The sequence below is a fragment of the Herpailurus yagouaroundi genome, unplaced genomic scaffold (genome assembly GCF_014898765.1).
Source record: "Herpailurus yagouaroundi ecotype Mexico unplaced genomic scaffold, PumYag 77, whole genome shotgun sequence".
Classification (NCBI taxonomy): Eukaryota; Metazoa; Chordata; class Mammalia; order Carnivora; family Felidae; genus Herpailurus; species Herpailurus yagouaroundi.
Genome location: NW_024412388.1, coordinates 55,827,949 through 55,848,833, shown reverse-complemented (window position 1 = coordinate 55,848,833; position 20,885 = coordinate 55,827,949). Strand labels below are relative to the sequence as shown.

At 38.7% G+C, this 20,885-nt stretch overlaps 1 protein-coding gene across 1 annotated transcript in view; it reads left to right on the top strand.

Moving 5' to 3' along the window:
• The first annotated feature begins 658 nt into the window (after nt 1-658).
• SLC35D1 (solute carrier family 35 member D1) overlaps nt 659-20,885 on the top strand; it is a 51,355-nt gene continuing 31,128 nt past the window's right edge. Inside the window, exons 1-8 of the mRNA XM_040470582.1 lie at nt 659-1,286; nt 2,093-2,126; nt 2,224-2,310; nt 3,016-3,083; nt 4,690-4,761; nt 5,397-5,465; nt 7,636-7,738; nt 11,309-11,401. Of these exons, the coding sequence (XP_040326516.1) occupies nt 1,084-1,286; nt 2,093-2,126; nt 2,224-2,310; nt 3,016-3,083; nt 4,690-4,761; nt 5,397-5,465; nt 7,636-7,738; nt 11,309-11,401 (729 nt within the window). The 5' untranslated portion in view covers nt 659-1,083. The remainder of the gene's footprint in view (nt 1,287-2,092; nt 2,127-2,223; nt 2,311-3,015; nt 3,084-4,689; nt 4,762-5,396; nt 5,466-7,635; nt 7,739-11,308; nt 11,402-20,885) is intronic.

Sequence of the window (20,885 nt, the reverse complement as noted above, 5' to 3'; positions counted from 1 at the left end):
AAAATAATTCAAAGTTCTTTTTCTGACATTAATATTAGATATGTCATTTCTTTGTTGAAGCTGATAGTAATGATTTGTTTCAGTTATGTAATAATTGACTGCCACTTACTGAAAACTAGCTCTGCACTAGCTTAACATCCATAGAGATAGGGAGATGCCAGACCAAAGAGGTCAATTAATTGGCACACAGCTAGTGACAGGGCATTTGTAGGAATCCCAGAATTGGAACGCACCTCCCAAACCCTTACTCTTGTCATCAACGCATAAGCTGCTTGATTATCTTACTACTTTTTTGGATATGTCTACATTTTTCTTAAACAAATTTTCCTTTGATCTGCAAAGAAAGTATTGTTTGGTGTTTCTGAGTTCAGAAAATGTAAGAAGCCCGAGGGAATGCAGAATGAAATGCTTGGTGTTTACTTTTATCCACGTGTGATACTTTTGAAGGGCTTTGACCTTCTGCAGGAGAGACCAAAAGAACAAGGTCTAGACGCGCACACCTTGAGAATAAGTCAGCCAGCCACCTGTTACCGAGGGGAGGATGGTCCGTACTTTTGTTGCGGCTGTTATCTGGAGAATACGGCTTCCAGTCCCCCTGCCTCCAGCCTCCCCAGCTGTAGGTACGCGGCCGCTGATAGACCCAGCGCAGGCTCGCGCGCAGGCGCCGGGCGGCCGCGGCGTTCGGTGAATTTGCTTTGCCGCCTGGCGCTCAGGTGTCCCCGAGTGGTTGCTCTTTGGCTTCCTTTCCTTCTTTGCCCGGGACTGAGGGTCGCCGCCGCCCCTTCTCCAGGCCCTCTCCAACCCCTACCCAGACCAATCCTGGCGCGGCCCCTACCCTCTGACCCCGCGTTGCACAATGCCCGAGCCCAGTCCCCAAGGGTGTGAAACCCAGCGTTCCTGCCCCTGGGCGGGGACGGGCGGCTACCGTGCGGGGAGCCGAGGCGGCGAGCGCGCAGCCGACACAGCCCGCAGACCAGGGCCCCGCGAGTCCCTCGGGAACTACAGCCACAGGCCCCCCGCGCCGCTCGGCCCTGCCGCCGGGCCCGCCCGCCGCTCCTCTCACAGGCCGCCGCCGCCGCAGCCATGGCGGAAGTTCATAGACGTCAGCATGCCCGGGTTAAAGGAGAAGCCCCCGCGAAATCCTCCACACACAGACATGAGGAGGAGTTGGGGATGGCGTCGGCCGAAACGCTGACGGTGTTCCTGAAGCTGCTGGCCGCCGGCTTTTACGGCGTGAGCTCCTTCCTGATCGTGGTGGTCAACAAAAGCGTGCTCACCAATTACAGGTAGGGCCGAGGCGGCGGCCGAGGCCGTGGGGAGGAGCGCGCGGCTGCGGCGGGGCGCCGGCTCCTTGGACTTAACGCTGCCAAAGTTGAAGCTGAACAAAGTTGGGCGGGCGCCGGAGAGGGCTGGCGGCGGACGCGCGGCCCGGGCGGCGGGTCCCGCTTGGCGCATGGGCCGGGGTGCGGGTCCCGCTCTGGGCGCGGGGCCCCGGACGGCCCGGCGCGCGTACCCGCCGCGGTGGGAAAGCGCCCGCCGTGCCTACTGTGCAGCGCCCAGGAGACCTTGCCCTGCGGAGTAACGGAGCGGAGTTGCTTCGTGACTTTTGGCTCCCGTTGCATGCCAGGCTGGGAGCCGAGTGAGGGATGCCTTCCCTTCCCGGCATCCTGGGCCGGGGTCCGGGGCTTCAGGGTTCCTCGAGTTTGCTGACAGCCTCTGGGGACGTGCGCATCCTCAAGCTCTTTTAAGACGATTCTGACGCTGTCACTGGGACTCTGAGGCAGAAGCAGCATTTTTGTTTTAAAGATGTGAAACCGTTGAAGACACCTATGCCTGTCTTCTTCACCGCTTGAAAAATCTGTTGGAGGCAGCTGACTGAAATTGTGGAATCGGACAAGATGAGACAAGTGGCCGCCCGAGGCTACAGAATCAGGGGTGTTGCCTGACAACCAGCAGGGATTTTTCTCAGATTTTCATTTGGATAAAAGGCAGATGTTGGTGTTTGTATCAAAATGCATTTAAATTGAATCGACAGAGCTACGTTTGGGTTTTCCTGACCCCGTATTTTTCTCTCTCTCTACCTTTTTTGTAGATTTCCCTCCTCACTATGTGTTGGACTTGGCCAGGTTAGTTGGAATCTTCAGCATTACGTGGTTTATGTCGTTCGAACTTCTGTGTGTGTCTTTATATGTAGAACAGTGAATCTGTGTTCTCTGTTTACAGATGGTGGCCACAGTGGCAGTTCTCTGGGTGGGAAAGGCGCTCAGAGTAGTCAAGTTTCCTGACCTTGACAGAAATGTACCTCGAAAGGTAAAATAGTAATAATAGCAATAATAATGATAATGATAATGATAATACTAGTGCTTTTTGCTGAAAAGAAGTCCCTATATATTTTTGTCAGTGCTCCGCCTATTTAAAAATTGCAGTCTTGAAATTGCCCAGAGTGGGTATAGTGAAGGTAAGAGTAAATTTAGTAATATGTGTTTTAAAAAGGCCTACACACTCTGTAAAATTAAGGGAAAAAAGCCCCCCGAGATCTTGTGTTGTTTTAATCGATGAGCACTTATTGGGAGGACAGCTGTTTTGCATTTTCTACATCCATCTAATCCAGCCAGTGTATCCTGCATTCGTTGTTCTTTGGGTTTGTTTTCTTATTTTTCTGTCTGCCTATGCTTAACTCCATGTGAAGATGAAATGCCTTTCCTTTTTCTGCCATGGGCTAATCCATTATATTTTAAAGCAGGTGATGTTACTGTCTCCTATGCTTTGATCATATTCATATTTCTGTTTTCTTTTTCCTTCTCCATTCTTCCCTCTCTCTGCCACAGTAGTGCTGTTTATCCAGGAATAATGTTTTTTGGGTGCTTCACGGGGGCCAAAAATGTGTGTGAGTTCTAATCTTATGTTTTAAGTGGAAAGATTTTGATCATATAAACAAAACTGTTTCTGTTTGAAAGGACCTTGTTTTAGCTATCTTTATTATTGAGTTTTGTTATCCCTTTTTAAATTTTCTAGACGTTTCCACTACCTCTACTATATTTTGGGAACCAAATCACGGGACTGTTCAGCACAAAGAAACTGAAGTATGGATAACTTTATTTTACTAGTGAGGTTAATATAATGTATTCTTAAAACTGTGCTTGAATGTCAAATATTTAACACATTGTTTTTGATTTTGGAAGAAAATGAAAGGACCGGAAAGCTTCTGTTAGTAAATAATGAAGATTACACCAAAAAGATTTTAGTTTAAATTCTTTAAGTTTGAATAGAAAGAGTTTTATTTGCTTTGGGGTTTTTTTCCCTCCTCACTTTGCTAATAGAAGTCTTAAAATGTTATAAAATGCTGTGATGGGAGGTTTTCATTATTTTTCCAGACCTATATAGTAGTGGAGAGTATATGTTAGGCTTCTGGGGTTTCAATTCTTTAATACAATTTATAAATATCATATTTTAAGCAAATTCTGCAGGCAAAATCAGAGGGTGGTATGAGAACTTTTGTAGTGTTTCTTTTAATATGAAGTAGTTAAAATAACATCAGATGGAACTCTGATACAAATATTGGACCCATCGCCATATCACTGTAGAAGCAGCGTATTCACTTCTAGAAAAAAGCAGTAGTTCGCTGCTCTACAACAAAACTGTTTAATTATCCTCTAACCTCCCAATTCTTGGCTTCTCCACTTGAGGAGTATAGTATGTATTGGGTGTATGTGATACTAAAATTATACACATAGGGAAGCCGTTTAACAGAAATCCGTGGTTTCACTACTTCCACTTAAGGTAAACCTTTGGCATAGTAGATGATTGTAAAACAATGGGGAGATCTCTGAGGATGAGAGACAAAGCGTTTTTCATTTCTTCTTTCTCCAGACCCAAGAAACCTGACAGAATAACCATGATGGTATCTCTGGGAGAGGGTTCATGGAAGTTAGATTTCTCATGGGTGGGGCATCCTTTTCCATCTTCATTATCCACTTGGAAAGAAATGCAGACATGCTACAAAGTGCTGCTTCTATAGAATTTGCTCTTCTTCATCCATTGTCATCCATCTATCCATCCTCAGCCTATTTTTTATTGCCAGCTAAGTATAAGGCACTTTGGAGTGAGATGAGATATATTCAGAAATAATTATATCACAAGAGGATATGTGTTTGACTAGTGCAAGCAAAATACCGTGGTAATTTAGAGGAAGACCAAAGTATTTCCACAAAAGGACAATCAAGGAATGTTTCATGTGGGTAGATGATCATAGATGCTTTTTGGAGGGTTGGACGTGTTAAGGGGAATGGAGTGGGTGGGAAGTAAGGTCAGTCTAGTAAAAAAGGAAGACTAACATGGTTACTTTTAAGGGTATTTGTATAAAAGTATATTGAGATAAAATGGCTATTATTAGTCTTTGATAATAGATACATGATCTCTACCATTGTTTATAGTTAGCTTGGTATTTCTCACTTCTAGTAGTTTTATAAAAGCAATTCTTTCAGCTTTCAAATAAGAATCCTAGAAAGAAATAAAGGTTTAATTACAGATTAATCAATGTGGAATGGAATTAACCAGCATAATGGAAGGAAGAGATTAACATTATTTTAAGATATTTGGGGAGTCTTAGTTAAAAAAGTAAATTGTTAAACTTTATTTTACCTAATCATATTTTTTTCCTTTTTTTTTTTTTTTTTTTTTTTTTTGCAGCTTGCCAATGTTTACAGTTCTGAGAAGGTTCTCCATCCTGTTTACAATGTTTGCTGAAGGAGTTTTACTCAAGTGAGCTAATTTCTAATATATGTAGTCTTTAACAAACTGTTAATTATCTTGAAAAGGGGCCCAGCATATGTGAAATAGTAAAATTATTTGTCTTGTTTCAACTTTATCTTTTGAGAAGTTTAAGCAACTTTCTTCCTTTGCTATAGGAATTGATAGTTTATGGGAGCAGTAGTTGGGAAGATTATGAATTGTAGTAGTTGGAATCTGTCTGAACATGAGATATACTTCTAAGAATTCCTATACTTACTGTTGCCACTGGGTGAAGCTGGGTCAGAAACATCAGTATAGGTTTTAAATAGTGTTCATGTCTTGGCTACTTTTACCACAAGTGCGTGTGACCTTTTTCTACTTAAAGAAATTCTGATTTACAAAAATGCAAACTCAATAATGGTAAATATAAGAATCAAAATATGAATACACTTTTTTGTATAACTTTTTGCTTCATGTAAAGGGGTTCTTTGAAATATCCAGTTTCTTGGAAGCATTTAAAATATGATTGTTTATAGCTTTTTTTAAAGAAAACACACACACACACATATATATATATATATTTTTTTTTTGCCTGTGTTGCAGATTGAGTCTTTGTGAATAACTAAAGGCACATGTATGTGTTTTTTAATTGTTTTATTTTGTAGGAAGTCTTTTTCTTGGGGTATTAAGATGACCGTATTTGCAATGATTATTGGAGCCTTTGTAGCTGCCAGGTAAGAATGTATTAAGAACATATTGGAAATTATCAATAATTATTAATAATAATCAATTACCAGTAAAGAGATTTTTTTATAGGCTAAATAAGAATCATGTCTTTGAAAACATCCAAAAGACTCTTCAGAGAGTTCAATCTTTTTGGCTGTATTAAGGTCAAGGCTGGCAAAATCTGATTCTTCTACTTATTGAGCACATACCATATGCCATGTTTGGCATTTTACACATATTATTTATGCATTCTTTACAGCAACTCTGAAAGCTATGGGTATAATTTTCCTATTTTTAGTTGAAGAAACTGAAACCTGAGTTCAGTAACTTGGTCAAGGTTACACAGCTAGTAAATGGCAGAGCCGGAATTTGAAATTGTGCCTGACTCCAGACCCTGTGTGCTTTTATAAATCATGTGGTATTCGTTTACTTTGCATAGTGCTAAAGAAAATAGTGTCTTAGAAAAGGCAGATGATAATGAATTATTTGCCTTGTGGAATAATAAAGAATAGAATTTCTTTATTTGTCCTCACTTAAGATATATCACAAATGCCGTAACTTAGACATTCTGTTAAATTACTGAAGCTTTTTCCATTGTTCTTAAGTTTAAGTTTTAAAATGCAGGAAGAGGAGCACCTAGGTCACTCAGTCATTTCAGGTCATGATCTCATAGTTCTCTGCTCCTACCCTGTGTGCACATATGCTCTCTCTCTTTCTCAAAAATAAATTAATTTATTAACTAATTAATATTTAAAATGTAGGGTGAAAATGTATGCCCAAAGACTCAGAAAATTAAAATTATAGCTAGAGGCCTTCTACATTTTACTTAGCCCAAGGCATACATACTTGGGGTTGCTAATGACACAAATTCTGCCCAGCATACATTTTCCATCTGGGAATTCAGTGCGCTTCTTGGATTAGCTCATTTACCTTCATCATCCCTGTGGTATAGGCAGGAGGAAATATTAAAGTCAGATTCTATTCTACCCTAAATTTCCAAGTGAAATTGCATTCCTTTTTTTTTTTCTTTTAAGATAGAATAGTTACTAGAATTTTATTATATAGCTAACTATTTTTCCCTTTAGGTGATATTGCCTCCTTGAAGAAAAATTGTATATGAGCCTTTAACCTTTCTTTTTAGAGATGCCCTGCTAGTCTTTGAAGCATTTCCTTGAAGCTGGTGGGGCCCCAAACAGAGTCAAACAACAGGAGTTCCTCAGGGCCAACCCTGGCCTGCAGATTTGGACCAGCCTTATCTAATCAGAACCTTTTACTTGGGAAACAGATTGGGTGGAAGGGAGTCTGAATTTAAAAGGCTGTCAGGCTGTTTGGAAAAGGGACTGTACATGGGCTAGTTCTGCCTAAAATAGCAGTGGCATAGAGCTCCTTAGAAGTCTCATTCCATGTACTAGTTAGCTATAAATATATACTAGTTTTGCACAATCACAGAATGTGGAATGTGGGGCCGCTATTTTAGCTAGGGTGCTAACATTTAATGAAGACATACTCTTCTTAGATTTTCATTATTCTGTTCAGTTTACTAAGTTCTTATCTTATGCCTGGTGGTCAACTAAATAATAGAAAATTTTAATTTCCCTAATCCTGCTAGTTATACCTGGTAGGCTTTTAAAGCAGTCATTTAAGTATTTGAGTTCCTACTATGTGCTTAGACACTGTTGTAGCTTGATCTCAGAACTAGCTATAATCTATACCTCAGATATTCCACCCAGTGACCCAACCACTTGTACAGCCTGCCTTTTGTGTGAATGAATCCTTGGAAAAGTGACATGTTAACAGCTTCATCTTTTTGGTTTCCTTGTCTTTGAAATTGAGTTCCAGTGCCTTCTTCCTGCTTCAGATGTATCATAATGGTGAATTTGGTTACTTGGTCTTCTCTGACTTTGATTTCAGAGCAGTGTGCTATTAACTGATATGATTGATTAATTACTAATGATTATGTTTAGGTGTTAGTATGTCTCATTTCTGAAGACTTCCCTATTGAGTATGAAATTGCAAACTATAACCAGGAATCAAGAAATACTAATAGCTGGTAAAATGCCTAATGTTCACTTACCTAGATAAGAATATGTTCTTCCATATATTGTACTTCAGACCTACTAAAAATTACATGCATGTTCTTTAAATGTAAGTTATTAAAGTGTTGCTTGTGTTTTACAGCTCTGACTTGGCATTTGACCTGGAAGGATATGTTTTCATTCTGATAAATGATGTCCTGACAGCAGCAAATGGTGCATATGTAAAACAGAAATTAGATTCAAAAGTAGGTAGCAATCTACATCTTTAAGAGATGTTTACTGTTGTTAGGAGTGGTAATGTCAATTTGTCAGGAAAAAAGCAGAAAATAAAGAAATACTTAGGAGAGAGGGGAAAGACCTAGGGATCTCTGAAGGTAAAATATCTGTGTGTTGCTGCTCACATAAAAAACTTTATTTTTCAGTTATTAATTAGCAATTAGATTTTATTCTTATTCCTTTTCTGGAAAGGATTGGGTGAATATTGACTTTGAGAGAGGGAAATAATTAAGGGTGTTCATTGGAGAAAAGTGTCATAAATGTTCATGGCTGTGAACTGGACAAGAAGGAAATATCTGGAAGACCTTAAGCAGATTTGAGGAGTGAGTGTTGAAAGGAGCTGCAGAACAAGAATGGACTTTGCATATTTGTCCCACAAATAATGGGAAAGCATTTGGGGAGCATTAGTATCATTCTCTCTCAAGAGCAATGCTGGATTCCTTGGCCTAGATCTCGTACACATGAATGTTACATACCCAGCTCTTTTAACTTGCAGCATGCTTTAAAGATATTTTTTGTTGGTCTGTTATACACTTTGAATATATATATACTAAATTTTATTTTTAGGTCAAGCCATAAAGCAGAGAATTTGAGTCACATTGCTTTTACTACATTATGGTATAAGTTCACATTATTGTAAGAAGAAGCTATGTGGAACTCAGCTGTATACATCATAGGGTTGTTATTGAAGGAATTGCCCTTTTTATCATGATGTATCCCCTCTAAGAACCCACATGAGATACTGTCACTATAGTTTTTTCTCAACAGTGGTACATTTTTTATCTCATATTTAAATCTTGTATTTCCCTACCCATGTTTTCTCTTCTAAGTCAGATGACCTTATCTGCTTAGTTTTTAGTCTGCCCTATTATATGTACAATATTTCTGAAACTCCTTCAGACCATTTTTTGGAGTTCAGATTGTAAGTAATCAGTAGTAGTATTAGTGTCAGTTTGTATTGTCTTGGCAGGGGGCTTTGCCTTCTTCAGAAAGAGCCATGGAATGAATGTCCTAGTAGTTTTCATTATTCTCAGAGATTGTTTATTTTGAAGGTCTTTGAAGAATAGGGACAATGTGAATTGTTTCCAACAATTTTTTCTTAAGTATACCTTTTATGTCTTATTCTTCATTTATTTGTCTTGATGACTTTGTATGATGATTGTATTTTAGTGGAAGCTACTACTATTAAATAATTTTTATCTTTTTGAAATAAAGAAAAGGGAACAGTTAGAGATTTAGTTTTACTCTTTTTTTCTCAGCCCATTTGCTGCTTTGGAAAATATGTACCAGTAATAACATTCCATTTGTCCATCAGCCTCAGCTGTCTAAAACCGTACTGACCAATAGAATTTTCTGTGTTGATAGAAATATTCTCTATCTCTACTGTCCATTAACTGTAGCTACCAGCCACATGTGGCTGTTGAGGTACAACTGAGAAACTGAATTAGTAGTTTAAATATAATTAAATTGAAATAGCTTCATATGGCTAGTAACTACTGTATTGGACAGCACAATCTAGAGTATATTCTAGAACCTGGACAAAAGCAAAGAGAGTTTCTGCTATTTCATTCCCATGAGAGTCCTTCATTTCCTCCCTTAAAAATGACTTAGGACTCATTTGTATTAGAACTTTTAAGCATATTGATCTGCTTTTCGTACCTCATGGATTGGGAGCAACATACTAGAAGATGGAATTCTAGTTAGAGGCAGAGAGGCAGTGGTATAAAAGGTCAGCTAACAACAAAAGAAAGAAACAGGAAAACTATAAAAGATAGAAGTACTCAAAAACAGGGTGATTAAACAGCATTAAGGAAATCACAACATCATATAAGGACCCAATACAGTAATGCATGTTTATGATGATGCCCTCAATTGAATTTTAGTCAATGTACTATGTTTAAGAAGGCAGGGAAGAAGATATTCAAGACAATTAAAAAGAATTTGGTATTTGTCCGTTATCTGGGTAGGGTGTGCGTGTGTGTGTGTGTGGCATCCTTACTTACCAGGTCACACTCATGTCTCTGGCTGACTGGGTATCTGTTGTTAAAGGTTGTTTGTTCTATGGCTTTTTTTTTTTTTTTTTCTGCCTTAGAAATGAGGCACATCTTTTCATTGATGCTTTTGGTGGCCATAGAAATCAGTTATATGGTTTATCTGAGAGGCAGTATGGCCACACTGAGATGCTGTTAATAAATCAGAAGTTTTATTACCTGTAATTTCAGGAATGCTTAAATCATGGTCCTTTGAGCATGAGTCACGTGACATTAAGATTTAGTGCTGCATTTCAGACCTGAATGCAACTATTGAGTTTAAAACATTTCTAACTTTAAAGAAATCACAAATAATACATATTAGAAATAGTAGAAAGTATAATAGAAGTGGTAGAAAATGTAGATAAGCAAGAGGAAGAAAAGATAAATCTCACCCCTAATTCTACCATCAAGTGAGAAGCGCAGTTTTGGAGGATAAGAGTAGTATTTGCATGTGTATGTACATGTTTAACTGTGTAAAATTTTAAATAAAAGAGCAATAATATATAATGTTTTCTAGTCTGTTTTTCACTTAGTGCAGTTTCATGAACATGTTTACTTATCAATCAGTATTATTTAACATTTTTAGTGGTCGCATAATATTTCATTGTTTGGTTGTATCTAATCAACTGGTTTTCTGTTGTTGAGTATTTGTTTCCAGTTTTCTAAAGCTCCTTTTGAGAAGGTAGTTTGACTTTTTACATTGTTCAGTGATCTTTCATCACAGAAGTTAGGCAGATATCATGCCTCCATCCTCACTACTTCATCTCCATCTTGCCTTTACCCTCCTCCCCCCGCCCCAAACTCTGGCCTGCTTCTTCAGGTGACTGCTTCCAGCTGAATGTCTTAGAAGTGTGTGAATGAAAAGTGGACCCAGAGTTCTCATAGGCTCCCTGTGCTTGAAGGTGTATTGGCCCAGTAGCTGAGGGCACAGCAAATCATACTTTTGGGAGTTGTAGATAGAATAATCTTAATCTTCATTGTATTTCACACATCCATTTTCAGAAATACTTCACTGTCAAGTTATGTCTGTCTGTGTTGGTCTAGGTGTGAGTATGTGTGTCGGTATCTGCCCCCCTGTCTCTTTTAAATGGCATTTTGCTGTGGTTCTAAAAGCTCAAGACTGACTTGATGACTTTTGATTCAGTTCTGGAAAGGGAAGGGCTTCAGGACTGTGTTTATATAGAGAGTGGTGTGTATATTCAAAATAAACTTTCCCCTGCTTGCTGTTTTGTGGTAGCCAGTTGAAGTTATTTTTATTTCCCTGGTTTTAAGCACTCAAAGGATTTATTTCAAATAAATTAAAAATCTTGTAGGTTTGATTTTTTTTTTTTTTCTTGCTTTTGAAAGCTTAGGTTATTAACGTTTGCAAAACTTAACGACTTGGCTGGTTTGCTGTCTATATGTTGGGGGAGGGTGTGTGTGTGTGATGGTAGTGGAATTCTATATAGAGTTTTGTATATCTGTCTTCTAGAACCAAATGAAACACCTAATTATTTACTATTCTAGGAGCTGGGAAAATATGGTCTGCTCTATTACAATGCACTGTTCATGATTCTGCCCACTCTGGCCATTGCATATTTTACAGGAGATGCGCAAAAGGTAGGAATTTCTAATTATGATTTAATGGCTTATGTTCTTGAATTTTATTATTATTTGTGGCCACAAGATACACTGTGGGGTTGTTAAAAAGTAATGTGCTTATTGAATGACCAAAAACAGAGTTTATTTTTTAGCTTGCTAATGTCATGCTAACCTTTTTTCTTGGCATGAGTATTGGATGGTACTAAAATGGCTCAAAATAGCTTTGACTGTTAACATAAAAATAGTGAATGCTAACTAGTGTCCTTCTTACGTGTCAGAAGGATAGCGGAAGGGAATTTTCACATTTCTACTAAACTACAAAATAAGAATAGAGGCAGACTATCCTTGAGAAACAAAAAATCCTAAACTAGTAGAATTCTTCAAATCTAAACAAAATATTTGGCATTTCTAAGAAGCTCTCTGTTTTGTTGTACAATTGTCATGCTGGTTTAAATCCCACGCTGGGTTTTTTCCTTAGGAGATATTTAGCATTATGTGGTAACAGCTACCCATAGTAGAGTAGCAAAATAAATCCACATAAGAATATTTCTTTAAAACAAACCCCTATTCATAGGAAAAAAATTGATACCATTTTGTTAGAATTTACAAAATTTTGCAGACTAAATGGAAACCTAGAATTTTGCCAAGATTTCTATAACAAGATTTCTTTTAATGATTCCCCTGGCTAGTAGTTTCCTCAGAATAAATGTATTGGTTATTTACTCTAATGACGGTGACAAGTCTCACAAATCAGTGGGAGCCAAAATAAAGAAAAGGTTTTGAAAGTAGTTAGACTATTAAAAAATTGTTCTTCAGTCAAAGGTAGAAGACCTTATAAAGCTTATAAAGGCCCTTTGTTTTATTCATCAAGAATGCTTTTAAAAAAACAGCATAGATCATCTTGAACATGTATAAATGTTTTAATGAACTGTGACCTGGCTGCTAGCAGGCCTAAAAATGACTCCAAAGTAGGAAATGGAGCTGGTGATCTGACTAATAAAGAGTGCTGAGGAAGTATTTTGTGGCTATGGAAAAAGTGGGAAGAGAAACTAACATTTATTGAGTCCCTATTATGTGTTAGTTACTTTACATATGTAATACAATGCAGTCCCCAGAACAGTTCTAGAAAGTTTGAATTATCTCTGTTGTACCAATGTGGAAATAAGGGCTCAGAGAGACTAAGTAACTTGCCCAATGTTACACTGTTGGTGGATAGAGTTAGGGTTTAAACCCAGGCCTGAACTCCAAAGGCCATGGTCTTTCCGCAGTATTCTCTCTCCCTCTAGGAGACTTTGACAGAAATACCTCTTACACTTTAGCTTGGGGGCAAGAATGTAAGGTAAAGTAACCAGGCATGACAGCACAGATGGATCCAAATCTTGAGGTCAGTCTGTACATGAGAAAGTTGGAAGAATTAATGTGGTTAGGTATTCTATAGACTTGGCAAAATGGAATTCTCATTAATTTGAGACTTTGACTAGTAGCTTGTAGTTACTTGAAAAAATTGACCAAAGGAGATATTTATTCATTCCAGAGTGATGATCATTTAAATAGAAGTTATTGGCCAGGTTGTAACATAATTCATGCATATTTGAAAGTTCAGTAACAGTCAACTTGCAATGTTTCTATATGATTGAGAATGTTTACTCATAGTGAAAAAAGTTGCTTTGCTAACTATATTAGAATGAAATTTAGAATTTCATCTTACTGTTTTTTTCTTTTTTATGCAAAGGAGTAGAATTTGAGTAATCTTTTTGTTATTTCCAACAAAAGTGCCAGGCAAAGGTCAAGAAAGGTTTATTTTGGAAGAAATGTTTTTTTAAGAATGACAGAGTTCACCTGAATACTTTCAAGTTAGGGTGATAAACTAATGGAAGCTGAATTTTATTGCTCTGTAATCACACCCTATCAGCGTTTTGTGTTTCACATAAATGTTTGTTCTCACTCTTACTATTAATTAATATTATTCTTTAAAAACATTTTTTTTTAATGTTTGTTTATTTTTGAGAGAGAGAGAAAGAGTGTGAGTGGGAGAGGGGCAGAAAGAGAGAGAGACACACACAGAATCCGAAGCAGGCTCCAGGCTCTGAGCTGTCAGCACAGAGCCCAACGCGGAGCTTGAACCCCAAGCCATGAGATCATGACCTGAGCCGAAGTCGGATGTTTAACCAAATGAACCACCAAGGCGCCCCAGTATTATTCTTATAATATGTTTACTGGGGTGTAGATGGACACACTGGCTGGCAGTCTTAGAATCTCCTGCTCTTTTTCTTAACATTCTCTCCTTCACATGTTCTCCATTTAACATTCTCAAATAGTTAAGTGTTACTGTGTGTCTCATGGTGTTAGGCTCAGGTGATAAGGAAAAAAGATGAATTAGGTGTTTTTCTTGCTTTTGAGGACCATACAGTTGTCTTGGGGAGTAGACCCGCCAACATCAGAGCAATAAACTGTTCTAGGTTCTGTGGGAGAAGTGTTTTGGGGGCATCTTGGGATGTAAAATGGAAGTGGGTCAATTCTGTCTCCTTGTTGGGGACAAAGTGCCTCATGGAGCTTTGCCTACAAACAAAGTAAAAATATAAGTGACATGAGTAGTGAGTGTTCTCTTAGTAGGTTATGAATTACATTTGAAACTTAGGAAGTAAGAATTCTGTTTGACTCTATGCCTAAATTACTTGTGTGCTTATGAGACAAGTCACTGCAATTTCATTTTAAGTTCAATTCAGATAAGTATGTCTGAGCATCTTCATTGGGAATATGTGAGAAATATGCCTTAGTCCTTGCTACACAAAGAAGACACTGGCATGCTACAGAGATGGAATAAGATCTGGCACCGAAGTGCGTGCTTGTCAGTCATACCATAAATATTTAGGTTAGGAAGAAATTGGTGTGGATTGAATATCAGGATTGGCTTTTTAGAAGAGATGGGGCTTGGTTTTCTTACCCACTAAATGCAACAAATAAGGCTAACCTGTTCTGGGAGTTGCTGTTAGAGATATAACTTGGAGAGGTGGTTGAGGGGTTTGGTTTTATTCACCAGCGCAGAAACAATGTCCAGAAGGCACCCACAGACAACCTGATGCATCCAGGAGGCCCATAGTGTTCTGTAAGAGGTTGCAGTTTTATTTGCTGCATTGGAAGATTCAGTTTTATAGTAGTCAGTAGGCTGTACATCTGAAGTCCTGGCAAAAAGGTTTCATATTTCAGAGGGCATATGTAGCATGATTTCAGATAAGAGTTTTCTAGTAAGTTGGGTTCATTTTCAGTATGTATCTTTAGACTTGTGCTTTTCCTTCACAGTATACATAGACATTCATTTATGTGCCTGTTTTTTTTTTAAGAGTGGACACTTTTTTGTGGACCAGCTTATTTTTTTTCTAAGTTTATTTATTTTGAGGGAAAGAGAGAGAGCAGGACAGAGAGAGAGAGAGAATATCCCAAAAAGGCTCCGTGCCATCAGCACAGAACCCGATGCAGGGCTTGAACTCACTAAGTGTGAGATCATGACCTGAGATGAATCAAAAGTCAGATGCTTAACCAGCTGAGCCACCCAGGTGCCTTGGAACAGTTTATCTTTAAATAAAGCTGTTCCCATATTAACAATTTGAGGCTACTTCTGGCCTTTAGGAAGATTTTGCCTATAATGTATGATGCCTTGTACCTGACAGGATGCTTCTATGTAAATAATTTTCCTCAATCCTCATTATATACTTGTGAGGTAGGTTATTACTTGATTTATAGAGGTTAAGAACATAATTAAGGTTCCATAGTGGCAGAGTTCAGAACTAGAATCTGTCTGACTCCAGAAAGATCTCTTACTGTTTGTCTGGCTACATCTCTCAGAGCCATTTCTGCCTCTCTGACTTATAGGTTTACCCCTGTTTGGGACTTCCATGCAGGGCTTTCTCACAGAACAAGCTATTGAATGTGAGAAATGCCTTCAGAGTAATATTGGAAGTGAAGTTTCTGAAGCTTGGCCTTATCATTACTTAATCTTTTACAAGTAATCATATTTCTTTCATTCAACAAATATTTACTGAGTGTTTACTCAGATGCTGTTCTAAATTTAAAAAAAGAAAAAAAAAGGACCTGTCCCTGCTTAAAGGAGCTTGCAACGCAATGGGTGAGATCAACTAAACATAAATTGTATAATAAGAACTACAAGGAGAAATAGAACAAGGAGGAGAGTGATTGGGGAAGTGCTGCTTGGGATAAGGTGGTTACAGAAAGCATCTTTCTCAGTTTCATTTGAGCAGGGATTGAACTGAATGGACTGAGGCCAGTTTGCGTGGCACTTTCGAAGGAGTCCTCTAGTTGGAGGTAAGAGCAGGTTCTACGTGCTGAGGTGGAAGTAGGAGGGCCTATAGCTTCTTTACAAGAAGCATTTTCTGAGTAAATGACTACCAGGATAATCAAGGTGGGTCTTGAAAGATGTGGAGGAAGAGAAACAAGGTACATTCCGGGTGGAACAAACATCATGAGCACAGGCATAGCTGCAGGGACCAGCCTCTTCAGTATGCTCAGGCTTTGGCAGTCAAAGACATTGGAGGCCTTCGAAGAGACCTTAGAGAGCATCCAGTTCAAGCCTCTTCTTTCACTGTTGAGGAAGCTGGGGCCCAAAGAGGGCCTAGGACTAGAATCCTGATTTCCTGACTATTACTAGTACTCTCGCTTTTCCCCACCACGTCACACCCTTCCAAGTTGGGACAAGTGCTACATACAAGAATTTGAAATTTACTCTGCAGATATGACAAGTCCCTAAAAGTTTATGACATAAGGGATAGAATGGAGAGAATTTAGGGCAGAATGCAGAAGCAACATCCAGTTCTGTCCTTGACCACTGTCTGATTTTGGACAGGGCCCTTCTGCTCCCCTACCCTGCTTTGTGAAGTGTAAACTGAGTAGGTTGTATCAACTGAGTTGGTTAGTTCTCTAGGTAGGGCCCTTTCCTGGGCTGAGACAGAATTTCTGAGGAGCAGAAGGTATGCCAGTGTGGAGACTAGGCTGCTGTTCTGATGGTTGGCATGAGCCCAGCTGCTCCCTGACTCCTGAATACCAATGCTTATAAACTTGCTCTTATCCGTTGGACGCCTGGCTTTCTTGACCCAGAGCCATTTTGCATGGCAGCTTTGTATGTATTCTATGAAAAGACCAACAAGATAAATTGTTAAAACACAGTATAAAACTGAATATGGTATGCTACATTTTGAATAAGAAAAAAGGAAAATAGTATATATACGTTGTATTCACTTATTTAAGTAATGAAACTCTGGAAGAATATGCATAAGACTAATAAAGTAACCACCAATTCGTGTGTGAGTGTGTGTGTGAGAACAGAATAAGTATAGAACAGGAATGGGAGGGAGACTTCTCACTATTTATCTTTTTATATTTTTTTGATTGTAGAGCCATGTGAATGTATCTTAAATTACATTTTGTAAAAGGAACAGTAAGAAAAGGATAAAGTTTTTCTATAAATAATGACTATCCTATGATGAATCCTAAAGTTTAAAATAACTGGGGGTGGTGGGACAAATTAATTTGTTCTCATTATTCAGGGTTGCAGACTGTTGACCCAGCATGCAAATTAAAGCAAGATCAGATCCAAATTATTTTTTTTTTTCAAAATCTCACTGTTAACTTTAGAAGGCAAAGGAAAGAAAAGTTCCCTGTGTTAGGACAGGAATCCAGTAAGAGGGCTCTGAAAGGTCAGCTCCCCAGGGAGGCAGGAGTTCTACAGAGCAGTTGATAGGGCTGACACAGTCGTTAAGCAAGAATTGAAGGCCAAGGAAGAAAAAATCTAAATTACCATAAAAATTGAAAGGCGGGATCCAATTGAACAACGTAACCTAGTGAGCACATAATGCAAATCCTTGGAAGCTTTCTGAGAAACAAAACGTGTGTGTGAATGTGTTTGTGTGTGTGTGTGTGTAATTTTTTAAAAAAGTTTATTCAGGTTCTCAAAGTCCTGGCTGTACCAGAAACCAAGGAACCAATATAGTCAACATTTGGTTTTTTAAAACATGGCTTCTAATTTTAAAACATTCTCTTTCTTAAAAAACGATGTTTACAAAAGCCAGCTCACTGTTAATAAAAGATATCTAGTTAACATAGATAAAGGTAGATAAAGTATCAGTTGACTAATTGCTTTCCAAAATGTCAGTTAGGATAGACTGTGTTTAAACTTGTTAGTTGTTGCCTCCAGAAGGGAATGTCTGCAGCACAAAGCCAGTGATTCACAGTCACAGGAGCTGGAGCCTGGCTTTCTGACAGCACACCCTGCTAGGTGTTCTCATGTAGGGAAGGAGGAACAGACCCCTTGCTGTAGATCTCACAAGGCTGGTACTGTAGGCACTGGTACATTGTATAATGTCTTCATTATACCACTGGTTAAAATTACATGGCTCAGGGGCGCCTGGGTGGCGCAGTCGGTTAAGCGTCCTACTTCAGCCAGGTCACGATCTCGCGGTCCGTGAGTTCGAGCCCCGCGTCGGGCTCTGGGCTGATGGCTCAGAGCCTGGAGCCTGTTTCCGATTCTGTGTCTCCCTCTCTCTCTGCCCCTCCCCCGTTCATGCTCTGTCTCTCTCTGTCCCAAAAATAAATAAACGTTGAAAAAAAAATGTTAAAAAAAAATAAAAAAAAAATTACATGGCTCAGATGAGTTTTACAGGAAAAGTGGAGGTGTCTCTTTTTGCTGACTAAATAATGAAGAATTTTAGGCTGTTGGTTTAGTCCAGAGTTATTAATCTTTTCTGGGTCACTCTAGACCATACAGGCTGATTTCTCAAACCCTGAGTTATTCTTTCCACATACACATGTCCTTTCTGCTTTCTGGGCATTGGCATCCTCATACCAAACAGGTGGGTTGATCAGTTATTCTTCAGTTATGAATGACTAGATCTTTCTCTTTGCCATATATGTTGTTTGACAAACAAAGTAATGTTATTAACCATTGTTACCTTCGAGGATATGCCTTTTTTCAAATAAGAGTAAATGACCCTGTTAATAAGCTGGAATGTGTGGTTTTGCAGTTATATGTAGATTTTATGTAGGTGGTAGAGCCTTGTGAGCAAAGGTAGTGAAGATATCTGGGTCCCAATTCCTTGTCTGAGCCAGGAGGAGGTGGAACAGAAGTGGTGGCAAGTAGTTACAGTAGTGCGGAGGATAGGGTGGGTAACCCAGGACCACTGGCTCCATGAACTTGTCTGGCTCTCCCAAGGTAGGGAGGGAACCTTGGAGATCATTTGCACTACTGATGTTATCTTCCGCCTTAGTCAGTTCCCTAACAGTTTACTCTCTAGGATCACATGTTTCAGTTGTTTTCTCAGTAGATTTTTGGGGAAAGAAGTTTCAAAATACAATGGTGTCATTCATCAACTTTTCCTTATTTACCATGAAGCCTAAAACTGAGCGATTTATTTTTAGACCTTATAGTAAACGAGTATCAAAGCTTATAAGGTTTCAAAACATGTAAGAAAATATGTCATTCATGCTTTGGATTTTATTTCAAATAAAGTTGGTGACTCTGCTTAGCAAATTTTCCTTGGAGTGAGAATGGTTATATCTAAGACTCAGGTGAACACTGAAATTATTACATGCTTCTTATTAGGTTAGGGGTGATGAATTGGTGCTTATGTTATCCTGTGTTCATTGTAGACATTGTCAAGTAGTCTTGACGATGCTTCCTTGCTAAAGCCCAGGAATAGCTCTGACTGTTCACCAAGGTAGTGGTTCAGACAGCCAGAATCAGTTGATTAGAGCTGGGAAAGAAGACAAAAAAATCTGATTGTATCCCTAGACTTGGTTTTACTGATTTTGTGATGTTAGTGCCTAATCTTACTCCTATACTCCCTTTCTTAATTTCCTTAACCTAAACAACTAGAGAACACATTTTTTTATTAAACTTTTTTTTCAAATATTTTTATTTAACCAAAAGTCTCATCCAAACCAAATGCCTAATTTTCAGAAATGGTAGGTCCGTATAACCCATTTGCCCATTGATTTATGCCACGTACTTTTTATGCCTGTGGTGTGTATTGGCTTGTGGTATTACATTGTACCACCAGCACCTGTAGAACCAGAGACTTCATTCAAAACAGAAGGAAAGCTAAGCATCTTTGTATGTGCAGTCTGTAATCACAGCCATTTGAAGATTGCAGGACTTGTGGAAGGGAGCCCATCGAGCTCTGTGTCACACAGTGACCAAGCAGGTCATTTTGTTCACAGTGGCTCTTTATTAGCTATCTTTGGAGGCAAACATTTTATTTGGTTTTAAATGTCCCTCCCCCCATCCTTGATTAACAAAATATATGTTCACTGTGCCTTCTGTATTTCCTGTCTTAGGGAGAAGAAAAATATGCATGCAAATCTATCACTGAGAGATAACAGTGGTGATGGAAGTATGTGAATTTTGTATAAAGTGTCTGCATTTCATTCTCTGAATTGATTTCTCACAAGAGGCAGATGGAGCAGACTGTTGTCTATATTTGTAATATAGGTAGAGGCTTAGAGAGGTTAAATGACTTTATGATGGACTCACAGAAAATTAATGGCAGATTTAGAATTTAAATGCCCACTTTTTGGCTCAGTGATCAATAACGATAACTATGTGAAGCTATCTAGAAGAAAAAACTCAGAACATGTTACCTTGCCTTTGGTTTTTCTTGGTACTTAACTAACAGAACAGGCACTTAGTAGCTGGATGGTTTGGGGAAAGTTACTTAACATTTCTGGACCCGGAAGTATAATAAGCTCTTAATAAGCAGTAGCTTCAATTGTTTTTTTATGCTATCTTTATGATAGGGAGTAGACTCCATTCTACTATGGTAGTGTTTGAGTCATATTTATCCTACAGCTATACTTTCAAATGGCTGCTGCTTGTTCTGTTGTAGCCAAAGATCCATTCCTGTGGCAAAGCAGAGGTATGCAATAGGCTGCTTCTGCTGTAGAGTGGCTTTCTCCAGAGACAGGCCTAGTATTTAGGGAGGGAAAACAATCCTGTGAGAATTGTTTTTCAATTTTTGAATTCTATGTAAATTGAATCATGTTCATGGGATTTATTTTAATATTCTATAGATACAGTTATTAAGTTCCCAGGGGACTGTACAGTATGTATTTGGGGCATTTTTCCAAATAAAATGTAATGCTCAGTGTAGAAAAATTTGGGCTTGAGTGTATAGACTCGAGCCTACCATGTATTAGCTATGTTACCTAAAGTAAGTTACTCCTCGTCTTCTGGGGATAAGAAGGCTTGGCCTTTCTACCTCACAGGGTTACTTGGGGATCAAATGACATGAGGTATGCAGAAGCATTTTGTAAACTATAAAGCACTCCACAAATATAAGGTAGTATTTGTTTATTGTCACAATTTGTTCCTTCATTTATTAGCAAACCTGAACTAAATTGTCTTCAGCACAGTACCCGCAGGCCAACTGTGGGACCTGGCACATGACGGGGACTTAGTAGATTTAAAAATACAAAATGAAACCAGAAGAAATGTTTA